The sequence below is a fragment of the Amphiura filiformis genome, chromosome 5, assembly GCF_039555335.1.
Source record: "Amphiura filiformis chromosome 5, Afil_fr2py, whole genome shotgun sequence".
NCBI lineage: Eukaryota > Metazoa > Echinodermata > Ophiuroidea > Amphilepidida > Amphiuridae > Amphiura > Amphiura filiformis.
In genome coordinates this window covers 6216652-6240970 of record NC_092632.1, presented here as the reverse complement: position 1 = coordinate 6240970, position 24319 = coordinate 6216652, and the positions used below count along the sequence as shown (strand labels likewise).

General features: G+C 36.1%; 1 protein-coding gene across 7 annotated transcripts; it reads left to right on the top strand.

Annotated features, from left to right (window-relative positions):
• Nucleotides 1-698: 698 nt before the first annotated feature.
• On the top strand, nt 699-23667 carry LOC140152530 (uncharacterized). 7 transcript variants are annotated; one of them, XM_072174887.1, is made up of 18 exons: nt 699-818; nt 1071-1169; nt 2390-2488; nt 3165-3263; nt 3561-3659; nt 5926-6024; nt 8397-8495; nt 8894-8992; nt 9480-9578; nt 9982-10080; nt 10407-10505; nt 10922-11020; nt 11402-11500; nt 11835-11933; nt 13413-13508; nt 13814-13912; nt 20794-20892; nt 21771-23667. In XM_072174887.1, the coding sequence occupies exons 1-18, from the start codon at nt 741-743 to the stop codon at nt 21897-21899; spliced, it is 1788 nt and encodes a 595-aa protein (XP_072030988.1). In that variant the 5' UTR covers nt 699-740; the 3' UTR covers nt 21900-23667. The 7 variants fall into 7 exon arrangements, with proteins under 7 accessions (XP_072030988.1, XP_072030992.1, XP_072030991.1 ...); XM_072174891.1 differs by lacking the exon at nt 2390-2488; XM_072174890.1 differs by lacking the exon at nt 3561-3659.
• Nucleotides 23668-24319: the final 652 nt, after the last annotated feature.

Sequence of the window (24319 nt, the reverse complement as noted above, 5' to 3'; positions counted from 1 at the left end):
AGTGCAATTTGCTCAGTGCATAATGAGATAAAAAATGAAATCTTATATTTTGTTTATGTCTTGTAATATTGCTATTGCCAGTGCTTATATGTTTTTATACTGTATTTGTCCGCCCTGCATGATCTTTTATACGATCTGTCCTGGGCTTATTGTATTCCTTTATTGTTGAATGGTTTTATATGTATTTTGATAATAAAGTGATTTGATCTCTCTGTTTTAATATGTTTTGTTCTGCTTTAAGAGAAATTAAATATTTCTATTAAATATGCATTGCAGTTCCAGTGTATGATACTTTGTGTGTGTTTTATTTTATTCCTTACAGCGTCAGTGTACTCCGCTTCATATGGCTGCTGATAAAGGAAATCTAGAAGTTTGTAATGTGCTACTGAAAGCCGATGCAAATGTGCATAGCAAAGACGAGGCATGTACAACACCTTGAATATAGACAATAATTATCTTAACATTATAAAACAGAAAATGAGCTGCTAAGAGAAGTTATGAATTTTCCTTTTCAACAGAACAAAACATATTTGTTATGAACATGTAATCAGCATAAATGCACTACACTAAATATATGGCTGTCATACATAAAACGTTAATATGAAGATGATATTTTGGATTAAAGCTGCAGAAGACGTTTTCATATATGTTTTCTATTAAATATGCATTGCAGTTCCAGTGTATGATACTTTGTGTGTGTTTTATTTTATTCCTTACAGCGTCAGTGTACTCCGCTTCATATGGCTGCTGATAAAGGAAATCTAGAAGTTTGTAATGTGCTACTGAAAGCCGATGCAAATGTGCATAGCAAAGACGAGGCATGTACAACACCTTGAATATAGACAATAATTATCTTAACATTATAAAACAGAAAATGAGCTGCTAAGAGAAGTTATGAATTTTCCTTTTCAACAGAACAAAACATATTTGTTATGAACATGTAATCAGCATAAATGCACTACACTAAATATATGGCTGTCATACATAAAACGTTAATATGAAGATGATATTTTGGATTAAAGCTGCAGAAGACGTTTTCATATATGTTTTCTATTAAATATGCATTGCAGTTCCAGGATACTCCACTTCACGACGCAGCCTTGAATGGGCATCACAACATTTGTGGTATGTTACTAAAAGCTGGAGCAAATGTACATGAGAAAGGACAGGTTCGTATAACACGTACAAAATGGTTATTTGTTCTTTTCCAAACAAAACTAAGACGTCAATAATCTTAGAATAGGATATATCCGGGACTTCAGTTGCGTTTTATTATAATGTTGTCTCTAATTGCAGTTCCAGTGTGAGATATTTGTTTGTTTGTTTAATTTCTTGTAGTATCAGTATACTTCCACTTCACGTGCAATAACGAAACATAATGTCAAAAATAAAAATAACAAACTTTGATGATATCTACCTCATTTAAATGTAACTGAACAGGTATATGTTTAATGCATTCCCTCATTTATACAACTCCAGCTTTAATTGGTAATTTTAATCAAATATAGGCATCATGTAAGAAGTGCGAGGTATTTTTTGTATATTTTGTTTCATTTCTTGCAGGATACTATAATTTTATCCACAAAATTTGGAAATTTTGAAAACATAGCAAAGACGAGGCATGTACAACACCTTGAATGTAGACAATAATTATCTTAACCTTGTTAAAAAGAAATGAGCTGCTAAGAGAAGTTTTGAACTTATATTCAGGATAAGTATACTCCACTAATGACGGGCTTCAAACACATGCAAAAGCTACTAATTTTCCTGTGAAATTAATAATTAAAAACCTCGCGTCGAGGTTTTGCCAAGTTTTAAAAATAACGGTTACTTAATGAAATAACGGTTAGTTCATGAAAAAGAAGTAGTGAAATTTAGCAAAACGCGACGAGGTTTATTTACCCGTAAGAGAGCTCTATTGTTCCGCTATTGTATCCGCTATTGTATCCACTATTGTATTCTATTCATAAAAGCTACTGCAGGAATCGCGGCAATCCCTGGTATTTATTAACATTCAAAATGATCCGATACTCTTACATTTATAGACTTATTCCCGCTTTTTATATAATATTCAGAAAATGCAATTATGAAAACTACAAACTTTGAAAGTGAAAATATATTACCATCGAAAATATATCATACTTAAATTCTATATAATCTATAGAAGCATTGCATGTGACGTATCATCCCGTAAATATGGCAGACTACTCAAATGCATTCAACAAAAGCATGATTGCAATCTACCGTGACAGTTCGTCTCACACACATAACCCTGCACTACGATCAAATAGGTTGATGACAACATTTGATTGAATGGACTGTATGATATTTTGGATTAAAGCTGCAGAAGACGTTTTCATATATGTTTTCTATTAAATATACGTTGCAGTTCCAGAATACTCCACTTCACCGCGCAGCCTTGAATGGGCATCACGACATTTGCGGTATGTTACTAAAAGCTGGAGCAAATGTACACGAGAAAGGACAGGTTCGTATAACACGTACAAAATGGTTATTTGTTCTTTTCCAAACAAAACTAAGACGTAAATAATCTTAGGGTATATTTAACGCAACTGAAAATTGTAATCACACTGTGCAATGAACAATCGTATACATATCAAAAAGGACAAGTTTGTAAACAGATGCTAAGAAAAAAACAAATATTACAGTGAAAATATTAATATCTCTTCAAACAGAACAAAACATTTGTTATGAACATGTAATCAGCATACATTCACTCCACTAAAATATTCCTTGCAGCGTAAGTGTACTCCGCTTCACATGGCTGCTTCCAAAGGAAATCTAGATGTTTGTAATGTGCAACCGAAAGCCGAAGCAAATGTACATAGCAAAAGCGACTAAGCGAGGCATGTACAATACCTTGAATATAGACAATAATTATCTTAACCTTGTAAAACAGAAAATGAGCTGCTAAGAGAAGTTATGAATTTTCCTTTTCAACAGAACAAAACATATTTGTTATGAACATGTAATCAGCATAAATGCACTACACTAAATATATGGCTGTCATACATAAAACGTTAATATGAAGATGACATTTAATTTTAAGCTGCAGAAGACGTTTTCATATATGTTTTCTAGTAAATATGCATTGCAGTTCCAGTGTATGATACTTTGTGTGTGTTTTATTTTATTCCTTGCAGTATCAGCGTACTCCGCTTCACATGGCTGCTGAGAAAGGAAATCTAGAAGTTTGTAATGTGCTACTGAAAGCCGGTGCAAATGTACATTGCAAAGACGAGGCATGTACAACACCTTGAATATAGACAATAATTATCTTAACCTTGTTAAACAGAAAATGAGCTGCTAAGAGAAGTTATGAATTTTCCTTTTCAACAGAACAAAACATATTTGTTATGAACATGTAATCAGCATAAATGCACTACACTAAATATATGGCTGTCATACATAAAACGTTATTATGAAGATGACATTTAATTTTAAGCTGCAGAAGACGTTTTCATATATGTTTTCTAGTAAATATGCATTGCAGTTCCAGTGTATGATACTTTGTGTGTGTTTTATTTTATTCCTTGCAGTATCAGCGTACTCCGCTTCACATGGCTGCTGAGAAAGGATATCAAGATGTGTGTAATGTGCTACTGAATGCAGGTGCAAATGTGCATAGCAAAGACAAGGCATGTACAACACCTTGAATATACACAATAATTATCTTAACCTTGTAAAATAGAAAATGAGCTGCTACGAGAAGGTTTGAACATATCTTACTATAAATAGGGGAATGTTGTATCTATCTATCTATCTGGGTATGCGTATATAAAGGCTCCGTCAGTTTCGATCCAAATGTCGCCAAATTCATACGGGAAACCAAGGAATATACGGGAACGTGTTTAAACTTTATTTGGTTGAAAACGGTCAAGAATTGGCTGCAGAAACAGTGAATAATGAGTAAAAACGGGTTTTTTTTGTTATGAAAATCGGTTACCAGCCTACGCGTCACTGCAGCTGGCCGGCAGCGCGTCGGCGTCGCGTGCGTAATGCGCATTACGCCAATGCGCGCGTAAACGGCGCAGAGCCACACGATTTGCGAGCCAGAGACCAGTGGACATGATAATACGGAAAGAAGGAAAAATAATAAAGGACAAAAAGGTACATGGACGGGTCACGGGATGAAGCGGTACTATAAAGAAAAATTAAATTAAAATGAGGACAAAAGGGTACGAGTAATTAGACCAACGGGTTTAAGTAACTAAATGAAACGGGAACGAAACAAAGAAGGAAAGAAACTATTCAGGAAATGTAAGAAAAAAGAAGCTAAAATAATGAGAACAGAATTAAATAAAAAACATGGAAACGGGAAATCAAGCAGCAAATAAAAAAAAGATGCTAAAAGGGAAATGTAAGAAAGAACAGATTTAGAAAATAATGGAAACTGGGTTAAATAAATAAATAACATGGAAACGGAAAATCACAAGCTAATTAAGCAGAGGAAACTAAAAAAGAAAATGTTAGAAGAGACAGATTTAGATAAATAAAAATGTACCTTTTCAATGATTCTACCTGTTCGGTAATTTTTCCTGTTTCAGTGAAGGCTCCCATTTACTCATCTAGCGGGGACCCGCGCGAAGCGCGGGTATCCCGCTAGTCTTACTATAAATAGGGGAATGTTGTATGTATGCATGTATGTATCGATATAAAGGCTCCGTCAGTTTCGATCCAAATGTCGCCAAATTCATACGGGAGATCGATGAATATACGGGAACGTGTTTAAACTTTATTTGGTTGAAAACGGTCAAGAATTGGCCTCAAAATCAGTGAAAATGTGGTCCGTTGCTATCCAAGGTAAACAAAAAGAGGAGTCAGTTACTAAGCTAGGCCTGCGCGTCGCACGGGCGTATCTAATGCCTAGCCGCTCGCGTAGGCGCAGCGATACAGCGCGGGTACCGCAGCACTACGCCATGGCACGCGTAAACGACGCAGAGTCACGTAATGAATGATATTACGGGTGAACGACCGTAGCGTAATAAATACGGGAAACAGATGTGTGTTAAAAAGTACAAACAACATGAAGAGGTAGGCCTACTATAAATAAAAAAGGAAACAAAATAAAATGAGGACAAACAGGCTGTACGAGTATGTGGGTTCACAAAATGAAACCGGGAATAAAATAGGCTAAAGAAGGAAAGAAAGAAACTCTTCAGGAAATGTAAGGGGGAAAAAAGCTATAATAAAATCAGGAAGTTAAATAAAAAAAGCTATTAAACTGAGGACAGAATTAAATAAATAACAAGAAAACGGGAAATCACAAGCTATGCAGCAAATAAAATAAGCTAAAATGGAAATGTAAGAAAGGACAGATTTAGAAAATAACGGGAACGGGGTTGAATAAATAAAAAAAAACATGGTAACGGAAAATCGGAAGCTTAGCAGCAGAATTTTTTTTAAATGGAACAAAATTGGCCCATGTAGAAAAAACTAAAAAGAAAGAAAGAAGTTAAAATGGAAACGTAGACTTAAAGATGGTCAGGTTCAGATAAATAAAATTTACCTTTTCAATGATTCTACCTGTTCAGTAATTCCTCCTGTTTTAGTGAACGCTCCCATTTACTCATCTAGCGGGGACCCGCGCGTAGCGCGGGTGTCCCGCTAGTATTCATAATAAGTATACTCCACTAATGACTGGCTTCAAACACATGCAAAAGCTACTAATTTACCTGTAAAATTAATATTTTCCTTCTCAACAGAACATAACATATTTGTTATGAACATGTAATCAGCATAAATACACTCCACTAAATATATGGCAGTCATACATAAAGATTAAGACGAAGATGATTTTTGGATTAAAGCTGCAGAAGACGTTTTCATATACGTTTTCTATTAAATATGCATTGCAGCTCCAGTGTGTGATACTTTGTGTTTGTTTTATTTTATTCCTTACAGCATCAGAGTACTCCTCTTCACATGGCTGCTTACGAAGGAAATCTAGAAGTTTGTAATGTGCTACTGAAAGCCGGTGCAAATGCACATTGCAAAGACGAGGCATGTACAACACCTTGAATATAGACAATAATTATCTTAACCTTGTAAAATACAAAATGAGCTGCTAAGAGAAGTTTTGAACATATATTTAGAATAAGTATACTCTACTAATGACGGGCTTCAATCTTGTCTACAATCGGGATATCTCTCACTGATGACGTCATATGATTGACAGAATGACGTCATAGGATGTTACGATGTAGCGCCGCCCCCCTGGGCGTCAGCAAGTTATCCCAAATAGGATCTATTTCTAGTCCTTGGTCACGATTTAGTCTTGGTTTTTGAGTCCTTATTTGTATGGCTTCAAGAACTCTCCGGGAAAATTCTTTTTGCTCCCGTTCAAGCACCTTGACGTTTTCCCAGTCAATCTGGTGACCTTTAGATCTTACTACATGTTCTCTGACCGCTGATTTAGAGCTGCCAGCAGTGGACTTGTGTTCACTAAGCCTTTTCTCAAGCTTCCTGGCAGACTCGCCGATATAACTCGCGTCACAATCAGCACAGTCAATTTGATACACAATCCCAGATTGTTTAACCGGTTCTGTCTTGTCTTTAGGGGCTACAAGCGCACTCCTAAGTGTATTTTGGGGTTTGAAGGTAGTTGAAACACCCGCCGTCCTGAACGCTCTCCGTAGCTTCTCAGAGAGACCTTCTATGTAAGGTAGGGTGACAAATCCTTTGTTAGCTGTTTCTGTGTCTCGGTTCTGAGAAGAACTGTCTTTTTCTTTGGGCTGACCACGAAAGAAAGTCCAGTCTTGGTAACCGCAGTTCTTTAACGCGTTCTTCACATGAGCTATTTCCTCTGCTTTATCTGCCGGGTCTGTGACGACGGTTTCCGCACGGTGGAGTAGCGTTCTAACAACACTGAGCTTGTGCTCAAGTGGATGATGAGAGGAAAAGTTCAGATATTGCTCTGTGTGGGTAGGTTTTCTATAAACCTTTACTTTAAGAGTTCCGTCTGGCTGGCGGCAAACCAGAGTGTCAAGGAAAGGAAGTTTACCGTCTTCCTCTTCCTCCCGCGTAAATTTGATGTTAGGATCAATGTTATTGATATGATCGGTAAATTCCTCGATATGCACAGTTTTTATGACCACGAAGGTATCATCCACATATCTCTTCCAAACACACGGCGGGTGGGGGGCAGATGTTAATGCCTGGCTTTCGAAATATTCCATATACGCATCAGCGGAAAGCGGACTGCAAGAACTTCCCATGGCACATCCATAGCGCTGAAGATAAAAGGTCCCACGAAACACGCAATATGAGGTGTCAAGACAAAAGCTTAGACAGTCAAGCACTTGCTCAGGCTCAAGGTTTTCAGCCTCACCTTTCTTCCAGCTGGTATCACTCCTTAAAAGTTCACCGACGACTTCAAGTGTCTTGTCAACAGGGATGGAAGTGAAAAGCGCTGACACATCAAATGATACAAGTGATTCATCCGATTCCAACTTCAAATCGCGAATATTTTCCACAAACGATTGAGTGTTGGTAATATGGTGATCAGTGTTGCCAATGAGAGGAGAGATGATCCCAGACACAAACCGCGCAAGTTCGTAAGTGACCGATCCAATGCTGGAAATGATTGGTCTAAGCGGGGCACCGGCTTTATGGATTTTAATTAAACCATAAAATTTCGGTACATCACACACGGTGGGATACAACTTCCAATAAGTTCTAGAGTCAATGGCACCTTTCTCCTTGAGATCTTTCAATAATTTGATGAGTTTGGTTTGATATTTCTGTGTAGGATCTTTCTTTAGCTTTTCATAAACATTCTCATCTTGCAGAAGAGCGTTAGCTTTCTCCTCATACACTGTTGCATCAATAACACAAGTGGCCCTGCCTTTGTCACCAGGCACAATAATAATATCAGTGTGTCAATCATATGACGTCATCAGTGAGAGATATCCCGATTGTAGACAAGATATCAGCACAGCATCACCATCTGCTGAAGACGCTAGTCGGACTAGTGAAAACGTTCCAGGTGAGCGAAAAATAGTGTAGTGTTGAAGTTGAAACTTTAATTCATTTTATCTACCACTACGTATGAATATCCACTCGTAAATAATTATCTTAACCTTGTAAAATAGAAAATGAGCTGCTAAGAGAGGTTTTGAACATTTATTCAGAATAAGTATACTCCACTAAGGACGGGCTTCAAAAATATGCAAAAGCTATTTATTTTCGTGTGAAATTACTCATTTTCCTTTTCAACAGAACAAATCATATGTGATATGAACATGTAATCAGCATAAATGCACTCCACTGAATATATGGCTGTCATACATAAAACGTTAACACGAAGATGATTTTTGGACCAAAGCTGCAGGAGACGATTTGATATGGTTTTTTTTTATTAATATGCATTGCAGTTCCAGGATACTCCATTTCACGGCGCAGCCTTGAATGGGCATCACGACATTTGTGGTATGTTACTAAAAGCTGGTGCAGATGTACATGGCAAAGGACAGGTTCGTATAACACGTTGAAAATGGTTCTTCTTTTTCAAACAAAACCGTGGGAGGAAATTAAGACGCCAATAATCTTAGAACAGGGTATATTAATGCAACTGAAAATTGTAATCACACCATGTTTAAAAAGGACTGGTTTGTAAACGGATGCAAAAAATAATAAATATTCCTGTGAAACTATTAATTTGCCTTTTCAAAGAATAAACATATTTGTTATGAACATGTAATCAGCATAAATTCACTCCACTAAATATATGGCTGTCATACATAAAGATTAACACGAAGATGATTTTTTGGATTAAAGCCGCAGAAGACGTTTGCATATATGTTTTCTAGTAAATATGCATTGCAATTCCAGTGTATGATACGTTGTGTGTGTTTTATTTTATTCCTTACAGCATCATCGTACTCCTCTTCACATGGCTGCTGAGAAAGGAAATCTAGAAGTTTGTAAGGTGCTACTGAAAGCCGGTGCAAATGTACATTGCAAAGACGAGGCATGTACAACACCTTGAATATAGACAATAATTATCTTAACCTTGTAAAATACAAAATGAGCTGCTAAGAGAAGTTTTGAACATATATTTAGAATAAGTATACTCTACTAATGACGGGCTTCAAACACATACAGAAGCTACTAATTTTCCTGTAAAAGTAATAATTTTCCTTTTCAACAGGACAAAACATTTGTTATGAACATGTAATCAGTATAAATGCACTCCACTAAATATATGGCTGTCATACATAAAACGTTAACAAAAAGATGATATTTGGACTAAAGCTGCAGCAGACGTTTTCATATAAAAAATGTTTTCTATTAAATATACGTTGCAGTTGCAGGATACTCCACTTCACGTCGCAGCCTTTAACGGGCATCAGGACATTTGTGATATGGCAGCCATACATAAAACGTTAACATGATATTTTGGATTAAAGCTGCAGAAGACGTTTTCATATATGTTTTCTATTAAATATGCGTTGTAGTTGCAGGATAATCCACTTCACCGCGCAGCCTTGAAAGGGCATCACGACATTTGTGGTATGTTACTAAAAGCTGGGGCAGATGTACATGAAAAAGGACAGGTTCGTATAACACGTACAAAATGGTTATTTGTTCTTTTCCAAACAAAACTAAGACGCCAATAATCTTAGAATAGGATATATTTAACGCACTGAAAATTGTAATCAGACTGTGCAATAAAGAATCGTATGTCAAAAGGACGAGTTTGTAAACATACTAAGAAAAAAAAAAATATTATTGTGAAAATATGAATTTTTCTTCAAACAAAACAAAACATTTGTTATGAACATGTAATCAGCATACATTCACTCCACTAAATATATTGCTGTCAAACATAAAACGTTAACATAAAGATGATATTTGGACTAAAGCTGCAGAAGACGTTTTCATATATGTTTTCTAGTAAATATGCATTGCAGTTCCAGTGTGTGATACTTTGTGTGTGTTTTATTTTATTCCTTGCAGCGTCAGTGTACTCCGCTTCACATGGCTGCTGAGAAAGGAACTCTAGAAGTTTGTAATGTGCTACTGAAAGCCGGTGCAAATGTACATTGCAAAGACGAGGCATGTACAACACCTTGAATATAGACAATAATTATCTTAACCTTGTAAAATAGAAAATGAGCTGCTACGAGAAGGTTTGAACATATATTCATAATAAGTATACTCCACTAATGACGGGCTTCAAACACATGCAAAAGCTACTAATTTACCTGTAAAATTAATATTTGTCCTTCTCAACAGAACAAAACATATTTGTTATGAACATGTAATCAGCATAAATACACTTCACTAATATGGCAGCCATACATAAAACGTTAACATGATATTTTGGATTAAAGCTGCAGAAGACGTTTTCATATATGTTTTCTATTAAATATGCGTTGCAGTTCCAGGATACTCCACTTCACGACGCAGCCTTGAATGGGCATCACGACATTTGCGGTATGTTACTAAAAGCCGGAGCAGATGTACATGAAAAAGGACAGGTTCGTATAACACGTACAAAATGGTTATTTGTTCTTTTCCAAACAAAACTAAGACGCCAATAATCTTAGAATAGGATATATTTAACGCAACTGAAAATTGTAATCAGACTGTGCAATAAAGAATCGTATGTCAAAAAGGACGAGTTTGTAAACAGATACTAAGAAAAAAAAAACATAAATATTATTGTGAAAATATTAATTTCTCTTCAAACAGAACAAAACATTATTTTGTTATGAACATGTAATCAGCATAAATTCACTCCACTAAATATATGGCTGTCATACATAAAGATTAACACGAAGATGATGTTTTGGATTAAAGCCGCAGAAGACGTTTGCATATATGTTTTCTAGTAAATATGCATTGCAATTCCAGTGTATGATACTTTGTGTGTGTTTTATTTTATTCCTTACAGCATCAGCGTACTCCGCTTCACATGGCGGCTTACAAAGGAAATCTAGAAGTTTGTAAGGTGCTACTGAAAGCCGGTGCAAATGTACATTGCAAAGACGAGGCATGTACAACACCTTGAATATAGACAATAATTATCTTAACCTTGTAAAATAGAAAATGAGCTGCTAAGAGAGGTTTTGAACATTTATTCAGAATAAGTATACTCCACTAATGACGGGCTTCAAACACATGCAAAGGCTACTAATTTGCCTGTAAAAGTAATCATTTTCCTTTTCAACAGGACAAAACATATTTGTTATGAACATGTAATCAGCATAAATTCACTCCACTAAATATATGGCTGTCATACTAAAAACGTTAACACGAAGATGATTTTTAGGATTAAAGCCGCAGAAGACGTTTTCATATATCTTTTCTAGCAAATATACATTGTGATCCCAGTGTATGATACTTTGTGTGTGTTTTACTTTATTCCTTACAGAATCAGAGTACACCTATTCACATGGCTGCTCAGAAAGGAAATCTAGAAGTTTGTAATGTCCTACTGAAAGCCGATGCAAATGTACATTGCAAAGACGAGGCATGTACAACACCTTGAATATAGACAATAATTATCTTAACCTTGTTAAATAGAAAATGAGCTGCTAAGAGAAGTTGAGAAATTATATTCAGAATAAGTATACTCCACTAAGTAAAGGCTTCAAACACATGCAAAAGCTATTAATTTTCCTGTGAAATGATTAATTTTCCTTTTCAACAGAACAAAACATATTTGTAATGAACATGTATTCAGCATAAATACGCTCCACTAAATATATGGCTGTCATACATTAAAGATTAACACGAAGATGATTTGTGGACTAAAGCTGCAGAAGACGTTTTCATATAATGTTTTCTATGAATATACATTGCAGTTCCAGAATACTCCACTTCACGTCGCAGCCTTGAATGGGCATCACGACATTTGTGGTATGTTACTAAAAGCTGGAGCAGATGTACATGACAAAGGAGAGGTTCGTATAATTTTTTGTTTAATTTCTTGTAGTATCAGTATATTTCCACTTCACGTGCAATAACGAAACATGATGTAAAAAATAACAAACTGTGATGATATCTACCTCATTTAAATGTAACTGAACAGGTATATTTTTTAAAGCATTGCCTCATTTATACAACTCCAACTTTAATTGGTAATTTTAACCAAATGTGGCATCAAGAAGTGTATGATGCGTGGTATTTTTTGTATGTTTCATCAATTCCCAAGCCAATTTTAATCAGACAAAATGAGAATTCCCATGTCTTCTTTAGGGTTTTCATCAGGTGATGACTTTTTTTGGGAATTCCTATGCAACCTAAGGAAGATTGTAAATTTTTACCTTAAATTTTTGGGAATTCCCAGGCCAATTTTAACCGAAAGAATTATTGGGATTTCCCAAGTTTTCTTTAGCCAATGATCCAGTGATCACTTTTGATTCACATTTATATACCTTTTTGCTCGATTTTTGTGCAGCATTGCAAATGCAGAAAAAAATCAAATTATAGAAAAATTTCATCAAAAAGCTTCCCATTGCCCTTATATTTGCAGCAAAATGGTCACACATAAATATTTTTTCATTATCCCTTGGTTTCATACGGTATATAGACACAGGCTAGGTATGTCCATTTGAATTATTTGCAACAGTCTGTCCGGTTTTTCAGGAAATCCGGGTTGAAAACCGGCAACAATTTTTGTGCAGCTCCAGATTTAAGTCGAAATATGTTTCTATAATCTAAATTGGCGTGAATTTTGTTCTGAGCATGTTATTATGTTTTAACATCAATTACTAACATTGCAAATATAGAACGTTAAAATAGGTAAGTTTTTAACAAAGATGCTAGCTAACAAATATGTTTAACAAGATCCTGTAATTGGACCAAATACGTACGGACATGAAAGAACATAAAAGATACATCACATTTGTTGCCTCGTGTGCATAAAGTGTTCACAAAAGACATCTTCACAAGTGTAGAGAAACGACTTGATGAAGCAGTTTCTCGAGTACTTTTCATCTACGCACGTTCTCAGGACTTTGAAAAGTAAAAAGAATATCGTTTTAACATCTGCTTTATATTTCGCAGATTATGAGGAAGCGTTTGATAGCCTTGACCATCAGTCATTACTTGATGGACAGGTTCTATCTATCAGGATCCCTGTGTTAGAATTTACCTAGAGAGCACTACATCTTATGATAAAATCCTAAAAGGTGTGAGAATTTCTTCACTGCAGCAATGGAGGATGTCATGAGGAACCTAGGTTCAATCAATGTGAATTATTGTAGTTGATGGGACACGAACAGTTCACTTATCTCAGGTTTCCAGATAGATTTTCAGATTGCACCATTGGTGATTACACTTCTCATATCAGTCATAGGTGGGCATACAGAATTAGGTGAAATTAAAATATGATATCTACCGTGATTGACCACACTTGTTTTCATACAATGCCGTTTCAGCGTAATCCACTTCACTTGGCTGCCCTGAGTGGACATCAAGGAGTCTGTACTGTGTTACTGAAAGCTGGGGCAGATGTGCATAGCAAAGGAGGACATGTTTGTGTAACATATGAGATTGATTTTCAGAGGGGAAAATAGACAAAAAGTAAAGTCTTAGAATAAGAGTTTAGCGAATTAAATGTTATTTATGTGCCCATGTTAATTATATACGGCAGTGTTTAGAATTGTTTTACTATGTGAGGTTATCTGCAATTCATTAATTTAACTACCAGATAGATTTTCAGATTGCACCATTGGTGATTCCACTTCTCTTATCAGTCATACGTGGGCATCCATAATTAGGTGAAATAAAAATATGAAATCTACCGTGATTTACCACACTTATTTTTCATACAATGCAGTTTCAGCGTACTCCACTTCACCACGCTGCCCAGAATGGACATCAAGGAGTCTGTACTGTGTTACTGAAATCTGGTGCAGATGTGGATAGCAAAGGACAGGTATGTACGCAATGTTGATGACACCAAGTAATAGAGACATTGACCAGAATTTAAGAACTACAAAACATACAAAAATATTAATGCATTTTTTTTCATTGGTCGGCGAATTTTCGCTAAAATCCATGCACTACTTTTTACAGAAACATTGTGAATTTTGAGAACATTCCAAAATTCAGCCGCAGACGTACACTTGATACTTGAGCCGTTTAAGCTGTCCGTGAATCCATCCAGCATAGAATGCATAGTTTGAAATTAGTCTTTGTACAAGTCTTTGGGCTTGATTGTTATAGCTTACGAAAAACACTCTAAGACACATGTTTTGGCCTCAATGTCCAATAATTGACCAAATATTAAAATTTGACTTTCATTACATGTTGGATCTAACTGAAGGATTAATATTTAGCTATGTGTCATCGGACAAAACAGGATACTATTTTTTTAATCCAAAATATTTAGTGCTGTATTTTTCTTGAACGAGGAGAAGACTCATACTTGCAAGGGTTAAGAAAAACCCTTGATGAAGCATTCTCTCGAACAGGATTCAGAACACTGGACTATCTACACACTTTTAAGTCAGTTCTTTGAAAAGTAAAAAGAATATTGTTTCAACATCTGCTTTATACATCGTAGATTATGAGAAAGCCTTTGATAGCCTTCACCATCAATCATTACTTAATGGTCAGGTTCTATCTATCAGGATCCCTGCGTTAGAATTCGTCTAGAGTACACTACATCTTATGCTAAAATCTTAAAAGGTGTGAGAATGTCTTCACTGCAGCAATGGAGGATGTCATCAGGAACCTAGATTCAATCAATAGGAATTATTGTAGTTGATGGGGCACGAACAGTTTACTCATCTCAGGTTTCTGGATGACATTATGCTTCTCAGTCAGAAGCCTCAGGAACTGCAGACAATGATCCATTACAGCTGAGATAAGCGATGGAAGTAGAAATGCAGGCTTAAGGTGGTACGAAAGGCAAAATCAAGTTGCTCTGATTGAGATTAAAATAGACTTGTTGCAGAGAGATATGCAAAATAATCTTAATTCCAAAATTTGAGCCAAATCGGACAAACGGTTTTTGAGATATTGCTGTTGAAAGATTCTTTGTATTTTATTGTTTTTGCCAATATATTGATGAAGTTAATGAGGAAAATTGGCAAAATGTGCTCATTAATATTAATTTTTGCCAATATTTTCCCAATATTTTATGAATAAACCTTCATACTACTTTTACCTTTAAAATTTTGACCTGAAACTTTGCCAATGTGTCTCTATGACCTAAACCTTTAACATGTGATTTTCCGCCCATCTAATTTGCATATTTGCATAATTAATTAGCCTTAAGTATAATGCTAATTATGCAAATATGCAAATTAATGGGCGGAAAATCACATGTTAATGTTTTAGGCCATAGAAACACATTGGCAAAGTTTCATGTCAAAATCATATAAAATAAAAGTAGTATGAAGGTTTATTCATAAGATATTGGTATAATATTGGCAAACATGAATATTCATGAGCACATTATGCCAATTTTCCTCATTAACTTCATCAATATATTGGCAAAAACAATAGAATACAAAGAAACTAAAAACATGTATATCTTGACAACCGTATGTCCGATTTCCTTCAAACAAAAACTATTTTGCTCAGTGTATTTAGCTTAACTTATTCAATCTATTCAAATGGTTCTAAATTCAGAGCTATTCAGTTTCTGTTTTCCAGAAACATCGTTTCGAACCCCCTTAACATGAACATCAAGAGGACAACAGTCATGATAAGTAACAAGCTGCAAGATTACACCATCATAGTTCAAGGAAAGACCATAGCGAAGGTTGACATCGGGGTTTATATCTCCATATACCTGGACAATAAGATCTTACCACAGGAGAAGTGAATATGTGTGATATTTTACAAGCTCGGTTTCATATTTCGTGATGAGGATCTTCCACACTCAGAGTCGAAAAACAGGTCTTCAATTGGTACATCAGTCCGGCGATGTCCTATGGGGCTGAGACTTGGACAGCAAAACGAAGAGGAAGCTGGGAGCCATGGAAAATGGAAGAGGGAGTTGGCGCAGCGGTAGGTCCCCTCGCCTTGCACCAGCTTTCGCTCTCACATGTTTTATCAGGGATCTCCGGTTTCCTCCTGCTTTTAATTGGTGATTGGTTGTTTCGTTATCAAAAACCCCCTTTACCCAATGGAAGTTGGGGAGCTGCACATGGATGGTTACAATGTAAGTGTAGATAGCTTTGCACTAGCTGTCCTACTGTCCTAGTTGATCCCCCCTGATGCGATCTGATTCTGATGATTCACCATGGCAGCGAAATTACAGCGCTTTGAATCCTTCAAGATCTGGAAAAAGATGCTATATAAATCCGAAATTCATTTATTATTATTTTTATTTAAAGGCAATGTAGAGGGGCTTGATTGGGGTTACAAGAATGGACATGGTTAGCAGCCAATATTTGAAGCATAAGTGCAAGATGTCACAAAGGAAATTAAATCCAAGAAGTGGAGATTGTCTGTTTACCTAACTAGACGACTAGAAACAAACAGACCGGACTCCTATAGGATATGGTAAGGTTACGTAGAAGAGGATAGCGCAGGATAGAGTGATATGGAAAAACTGACAAAGCGGCCTTTCCTTCTTCAGTGGAATGAAATAGGCTGTAGATAAATAGCTCAGTTATGTTATATGATTATTGCCGCGTGATTGGGATCCACCATGATGGAGGATGAAATAGCGACAACATCTTCATCATTTTCGTAACATTGGATTTTTCATGTTGAATTTGACAAACTACGATACAAGACTAACTAGACTTAGCTGTGGTCTAAGACCACGAACACAGCCGTGTTTTGACCCTAATGACCTTTAACCCCAAAATATATGACAACGCCCATAGACATTGGCTAATGTCAAATTATGCATGGGTGCACGTGGCACAACTTTGCTATGTTATTTGTGGCAGGAGGGGCATTTTGAAGGTTTTTCGTCTCAGACCGGAAGTGACCCCTTAATGACCTTTGACCCCAAATAAAAAAATACCACGTATGAATTGGGTAACCACAATTCATGTGTGAACATACCGTTACTGTCCTGTTTTTCTTAGCAAATAAAAATTTTTGAAGGTTTTTCGTTTTATACCGGAAGTGACCCCTTAATGACATTTGACCCCAAATCTGTAAGGACCCCATAGACACTGGGTAATAACAATTCATGTGTGCAAGTGGTGTCACTGTCCTACGTAATTTGTGGGAGAAGAAGCATTTTAAAGGTATTTCGTTTTATACCGGAAGTGGCCCCTTAATGACCTTTGACACTAAATAAAAAAATACCACATATACACAGGGTAACTACAATTTATGTGTGAACATATCTTTACTGTCCTATGTTTTTCTTAGCAAATAAAAAATTTTGACATTTTTTCGTTTTATACCGGAAGTGACCCCTTAATGACCTTTGACCCCAAATCTGTGAGGACCCCATAGACACTGGATAATAACAATGCATGTGTGCAAGTGGTGTCACTGTCCTACGTAATCTGTGAGAGAAGAAGCATTTTGAGTTGAAATCACGTTTTTGACCTCTATGACCCCTGCGTGACCTTTGATCCCACGAGTTTCATATGACATGTAGGGGCATGGTCAATGATGGTTGTGACCAAGTTAGGTCAAAATCGGTGTAAGCATGTAAGTGCTAGAGCAAATGTAGTGGTCGGCAGAAAGAAGAAGAAGAAACGAGATCTGATTGCGTTCGCCTGCGACCGCGAGCATGCACAGCCAGCAGTGACAAATGAGTTATGACCCCGAATCTGTGAGAACCGGAAGTGATCCCTTAATTACCTTTGACCCCGCAAAAATATTACATAGTGCTTAGGATGTCATAAGGAATATTCCTGGTGAATTTCAGCTTAATCGGAACTTATACATGGATTTTGATTTTTAAAAAATTTATGATTGACCTTTTGACCCCCTTAATGACATTTGACCTCAATTATAAAAAAACCTTATGTACACCGACAAAATGCATTGTTCCAATTTTAATTAAAAAATTCTACTTTGTTTAGTTGTTGAGATAAAAATTCTTAAAGTTATTTAGCTAAAAACAGGAAGTGACCCCTTAATGACCTTTGACCCCAAAAATAAAAATACCATGCAAACATCAGGTAACACTAATTCATGTATGCTGATTATATTACTCTGGTCTGTTTACATTTTGAGATAAAAAATTTTAAACTTTTTGATAATTTTGATTTTTGACCGGAAGTAACCCCTTAATGACCTTTGACCCCAAAACTGTAGGCATCCTAAAGACCCTAGCTAGTAGCAATGCATGTGTGCTAATGGCGAATCTCTGCTATGTAATATGTAAAGACAGTGATTTTTTGAATATTTTTTACAAATTTTTCAGACTTTTACCGGAAGTGACCCCTTAATGACCTTTGATCCCAATTCTGTGAAGGACTTTTAGACACTGGCTATAGGTGATGTATGTGTGCAAGTGACGTCACGATGCTATGTCATATGTGGGAGGAGTAGCATTTTTAGTGAAAATCACGTTTTTGGCCACTGACCGGAAGTGGATGACATTTGATCGGAAGTGATCATGTGACATCTGTGGCACCACCCAATAGTCCTAGTGACCAACTATGATCAACATGGCTGAAAGCATGTGGCTACGATGGTTGATTTAATGATGTTGACAGAAAAAGAAGAAGAGAAGAAGAAGAAGAAGAAGAACGCGGTAAAAACAATGCACAGCGCCGATGGCGGCTGTGCAAAAACAATGCACAGCGCCGATGGCGGCTGTGCAAGAATTAGCTGTGGTCTAAGACCACGAACACAGCCGTGTTTTGACGCCTTAATGACCTTTGACCTCACATAAAACGCCCATAGACATTGGCTAATGTCAATGTATGGGTCCAAGTGGCACCACTTTGCTATGTTATTTGTGGCAGAAAGGGGCATTTTGAAGGTTTTTCGTCTCAGACCGGAAGTGACCCCTTAATGACCTTTGACCCCAAATGAAAAAATACCACATGTACAATAGGTAAACACAATTCACGTGTGAATATACCATCACCCTCAATGTTTTTCTTCTTAGCAAATAAAAAATTTTGAAGGTTTTCGTTTTATACCGGAAGTGACCCCTTAATGACCTTTGATTCCAAATTTGTGAGGACCCCATAGACACTGGGTAATAACAATGCATGTGTGCAAGTGGCGTCACTGTCATACGTTATTTGTGGGAGAAGAAGCATTTTAAAGGAATTTCGTTTTATACCGGAAGTAGCCCCTTAATGACATTTGACCCTAAATAAAAAATACCACATATGCACAGAGTAACTACAATTTATTTGTGAACATACCGTTACTGTCCTATGTTTTTTCTTAGCAAATAAAAAAAATTTGAAGGTTTTTCGTTTTATACCGGAAGTGACCCCTTAATGACCTTTGACCCCAAATCTGTGAGGACCCCATAGACACTGGATAATAACAATGCATGTGTGCCAGTGGTGTCACTCTCCTACGTAATCTGTGAGAGAAGAAGCATTTTGAGTTGAAATCACGTTTTTGACCCCTATGACCCCTGCTTGACTTTTGACCCCACGAGTTTCATATGACATGTAGGGGCATGGTCATTGATGGTTGTGACCAAGTTAGGTCAAAATCGGTACAAGCATGTAAGTGCTAGAGCAAATGTAGTGGTCGGCAGAAAGAAGAAAGAAAGAAAGAAGAAAGAACCTGTAAGAAAAAAGACACAGCCGTGACTAACGTCACGGCTGTGTAATGACAACAACAAAACAATTCGCACTGATCTGTACTCATACTTGCCACACGTATTATGCGTATTGAAACTTGTAAAAGTATGTCCAAAATGTTGAACTTATATTTGAAGCAACATGGAATTTTTTTGCTCTATTACAGTGGCCTTTGATGTTTTCGAGGGATTTTTCATACGGGGGAATAACTTAAATTGTCTCCATTTGTTCATAATATGTGATGCGATCAAGCAAAATCAGTCGGAACTCGGAAACATAAATTTTCAGTTACTTATAGAATGGTAAAAAGCATTTGCAAAACTGCATTTTGATGAAACCCCATTGAAATTGAACAACCACTTCCAAAGATATGAACAATAATAGTAAAGTCTTTCCAAAACAACAGGAAACAAAAGGTATTTCCTTTGCTTGGCTATATCTCAAAATCAATATTTCCGAGTTCGGACTGATTTTGCTTGATCGCATCACAAAATATAATCAAAATTAAACAGTTCATCTTTAAATAATTCGTCTCTTTTATTACAACGGAATTTATATTTTTAAGCATGTTGCAATATGCGTCTTGATTTTTCAAAGGTCTATAAGGTAACCTTTCAGCACGTTTCAGTTGAGTTTAAATTGTTTCCATTTACGTGAAATGGGTTCGTCTTATAGTGGCAATTATTTTCCTTGTGGATTTTGTATTTCGGGTAGAGCAATATTCTTGGTGAATTCCATGACAGATGTACCAACTTAATTACTTTTTCACGAAGTCATTACCTCAGAAACTAACCTCAGGTACCAGAAGAAGGTGCTCTAACTACTTTGCCATACCCTCGGATTGTCTCTTGCATAATTACATGTAAGAACATTCTGTATCCGGTGGGGACAATCAACAGGTAGAGGGCTGCTACAGAGGTGCCAGTCATTTGAATAAAGACTCCTTAAAATGGTCTTTCACGTATAGCTAGTACAGGGGAATGTTTGCAAGCATGCTTGATATAAGAAAGTTTCCTGAACTTCGGAATGTGCGACTGATTTTATTTTTTGTTATTTTTATGTGATTATATTTACATTTAAAGCTTAATTATTTTAATACTATATAATACAGTATCTGGAAACCCCTCTTTACATGGCTGCCTGTAATGGTCATCAAGAAGTGTGTGATCTGCTAATAGAAGCCGGAGCAGATGTGTGGTGCCAAGACCAGGCAAGTATACAGCATAGAAAACATATCAAACAAACTGGCATTATAATAAAGAGAGAACAAATCAGAACCGTCCGGATTCGAACCAGCGCGCACTCACGATTACATGACGTTGAGTTCACTATCACACGCCTCAACAGCTCATTGCGGATATGCCGGCGAATTGAACATGTAATGATTTATTCTCTCGAAAATGTCTCACGGCCAATGCAAATTAAATAAATAGATAGATAAATAAATTGGTACAAATGGAGACATCATTAAATTACTATAACTATAATATCTTAAATTATGTACGTTACACTTTCATAAAGATGGTACAGCAATAAGCCTGTTCATTAAACGTGTTTGAAATGTGAAATAATTCAGGTAAGTTAAAAGAGATAGCTTTTTCAATCAGAATTTGTGCCATATGACCTGTAAAAATGAAATGATCAGTTAACTTTCCCATCGGAACAAAAACGTTGATTTGGTATTTTGACATTTCGGGTAGAGGGGAAAACAGGAGTAGCCATGGAAAATTTGGCATTTTTAAATCCCTATAAATTTCGCATTTAATGTTCTATTAAAGCGAAATAAGCTTGTTCTAAAAATATCTACATTCGCTGTAAAAATTTCGTCCAATACGGAGAGGAAATGCAATTCTTATTTTCTTAATTTGTAAGATTAATACTTTAATAACGCTTAGATTCAGGTGTAAGCAAATGTCAAAATATGTCTTACCTGCTTACAGGCTATATTTTCCCAATTGCTTTTTATTTGTCTGCCGATTAAGTAATTCTTAGTACTGGCCTTTAATGGTATTTGGATTTTCCAATGAATAAACATAATAAAAAGGAATACAATTAATATTTCTATTTTTTTGTTTTACGTTGTGACAGTTTGGTATGTTGCCTATCAATATGGTTGCTTGCCTGAAACCTTTGTTACCTCAGCATAAAATTGCGAGACTGAAGCAAACACTGCAAGCAGCAATGGACGTATCACAACAGAACATGCAATTAGTGTAAAACATATTAAATCGGAGCAAAAATAAATCCACATGGGAAGAGGAGACCTACAGACAGCAAATTCAAATCGTATCTTGCACCCAGGGGCACTTGCAAAGTGGATATTATGCTCATGATGGACTCATGAAATACACACTAAACAGTCATCATAGGCTATTTAATAAAAGGCACTAAATTTAATGCCCACGTGACCCATGCGCGCCGCCATACCAAGACCACCAAGTGATCAGTAGATGTGCTACAATGCTAAGAGATATTAATATCATCAAAATTGCTGAAAATGTACAAGGCATCTTAATTACACATTGGGGGGTTCTGCTTTTTTACTATGTTTTCAAGAACTTAATTTTGGAAGTTTTTACCGACGGAAAAAAAAATTAGACGAAAACGCTTACAATAATTCTACAAAGTTGCAAAAAAGTGACAAATTTGCTAGAAAATTTGAACATGCATACCACGTTTCCAATTGAAATACACAGGAAGATCACCCGCTGTACCAAAGGTCACTTTTCCAGACTTCCTGTCTAGAAGCTGTAATGTCGGCGCCATTTGGTTACGTGGGCATTAAATTAAGTGCCTTTATTTAAATACCCTAAGACGACTGCTAAACAAATATTTCCCATGTAAGGCGTGTAAAACATTAACATAATGTACCCTAAATAGGTATTTTGCTGTTTTTCTATAAGTATAATTATGACGTCAAATTCAAGCCCAAATAATAATGACTTGCAGATAGTAATGCTTATCAAGCCAATAAAATGTACTGTTAATAATAGCATATTGAACGCAATGTGCTACATCTCGTATACAAATTTGACATGGCCGGTTAATGGTTCATTTTTATTCGATGTCGAATACTCTACGGATAAGGTATTCAATCTATTTCAAGTCAAATATTTATACAAATTAAATGTTTATTGACAAAAAATGTATTTACAATCGAATATTTCGACGTCGAATAAAATCTCCACCAAAATATTCGATGGGAATGCATTTTTTGTCAACCAACATTTGGTACACTCTTAAAACAACGTCAAAATTGACCACGTAGTAGTTTTACATGGAAAACACTGTGACAATACGTAGTGTATTGTCACGGTGAAGACCGTGCTTGGAAGAGTATGCTGTATGCTAGCATACGTATGGTCACGGTGTTTCCCGTTGTCAAAATACCACGTACTTTAGTTCAGTAATAGCGCCCTCTTTTGGTCATAATTCACTTTAAAACGTATTTTCAACGTAGTGAAGAAATATTTTAGGTAATATAACACTATAGAATATAAAAACTAGTATTTTTAGAAGTTACATTTCAAGGTCGTTACATTAAGGTTACTCAAGGTTTTAACATTAAGGTTTTTTTTTAAATTAGATACAGCCCGACACCCTTAAGGTTACTCATTGTTGTTTGTTGATGCTGGGGCCCAGTATCAACCAAAAACATCAAGGCCGCAGGGCCGACAGCCCCGAGGCCGGAGACTCCCATACGACGACTAAACACTCCAAGTGAGACCCCAATATAAGGGCCCCGCAGGGCAAGAAAGCAAGAGTAACCTTAAGGGCTGGGGTATGAACGTTTGGACAGTATTTATTTTGGGACATTAGAGCACATCAGACATATCGAATTGCATTCTGAATACGGAGAATGTCTTTATGATATCAAATAATTTTGATTTTTTGAAATTCGCAATTTGATACACATTTTATGGCAAACCATATTTTTGATATTTAACAGTACTCGAAGTAAACTTTATAAATCTGATGATTTATACTTAAAATATGTAGGTGGGATGAAAAGCCGACGATCAATTGAAAATTTTGACCTTTCGTATTGAAGATATGGATTTTTTTTTCCAAAACACCAAAAAACAATTAGGTCTTTTTGGGAAAAAAATCCATATCTTCAATATGAAATGTCAAAATTTTCAATTTACTGTCAAATTTTTCCTCCCAGCTACATACACTTTAAGAATATATCATTAGATTTATATAATTTACTTCGAGGACTGTTATATATCAAAAATTTGAAAAATATCAAATTTTTATAATTTGTCATAAAATTTGTATTATATTGTGATTTTCAAAAATGAAAATTATTTGATATCCGAAAGACACGCTTCGTATTCAGAATGCAATTCGATAGGTCTGAGGTGCTCTCATGTCCCACAAAAAATACTGTCGAAACGCAATAAACGCTCATTCTAGATCCCTTTAGGATGACGAACTGAGAACGAAAATTCTGTTATATTTACGGACAGCTCGTCACCCATTTCATAGGCCTACTTTTACATTTTTTTTACTCTTTACCCCATAATTTCCCTCATTCTTCAGGCCCTGCCCTCTATCGGGGGCTAATTTATAGTTTAAGCTTGTTTGCTATTGTTTTTGAAGCAATATTGTTTCTTTATAAGCCTGCGGCGCAA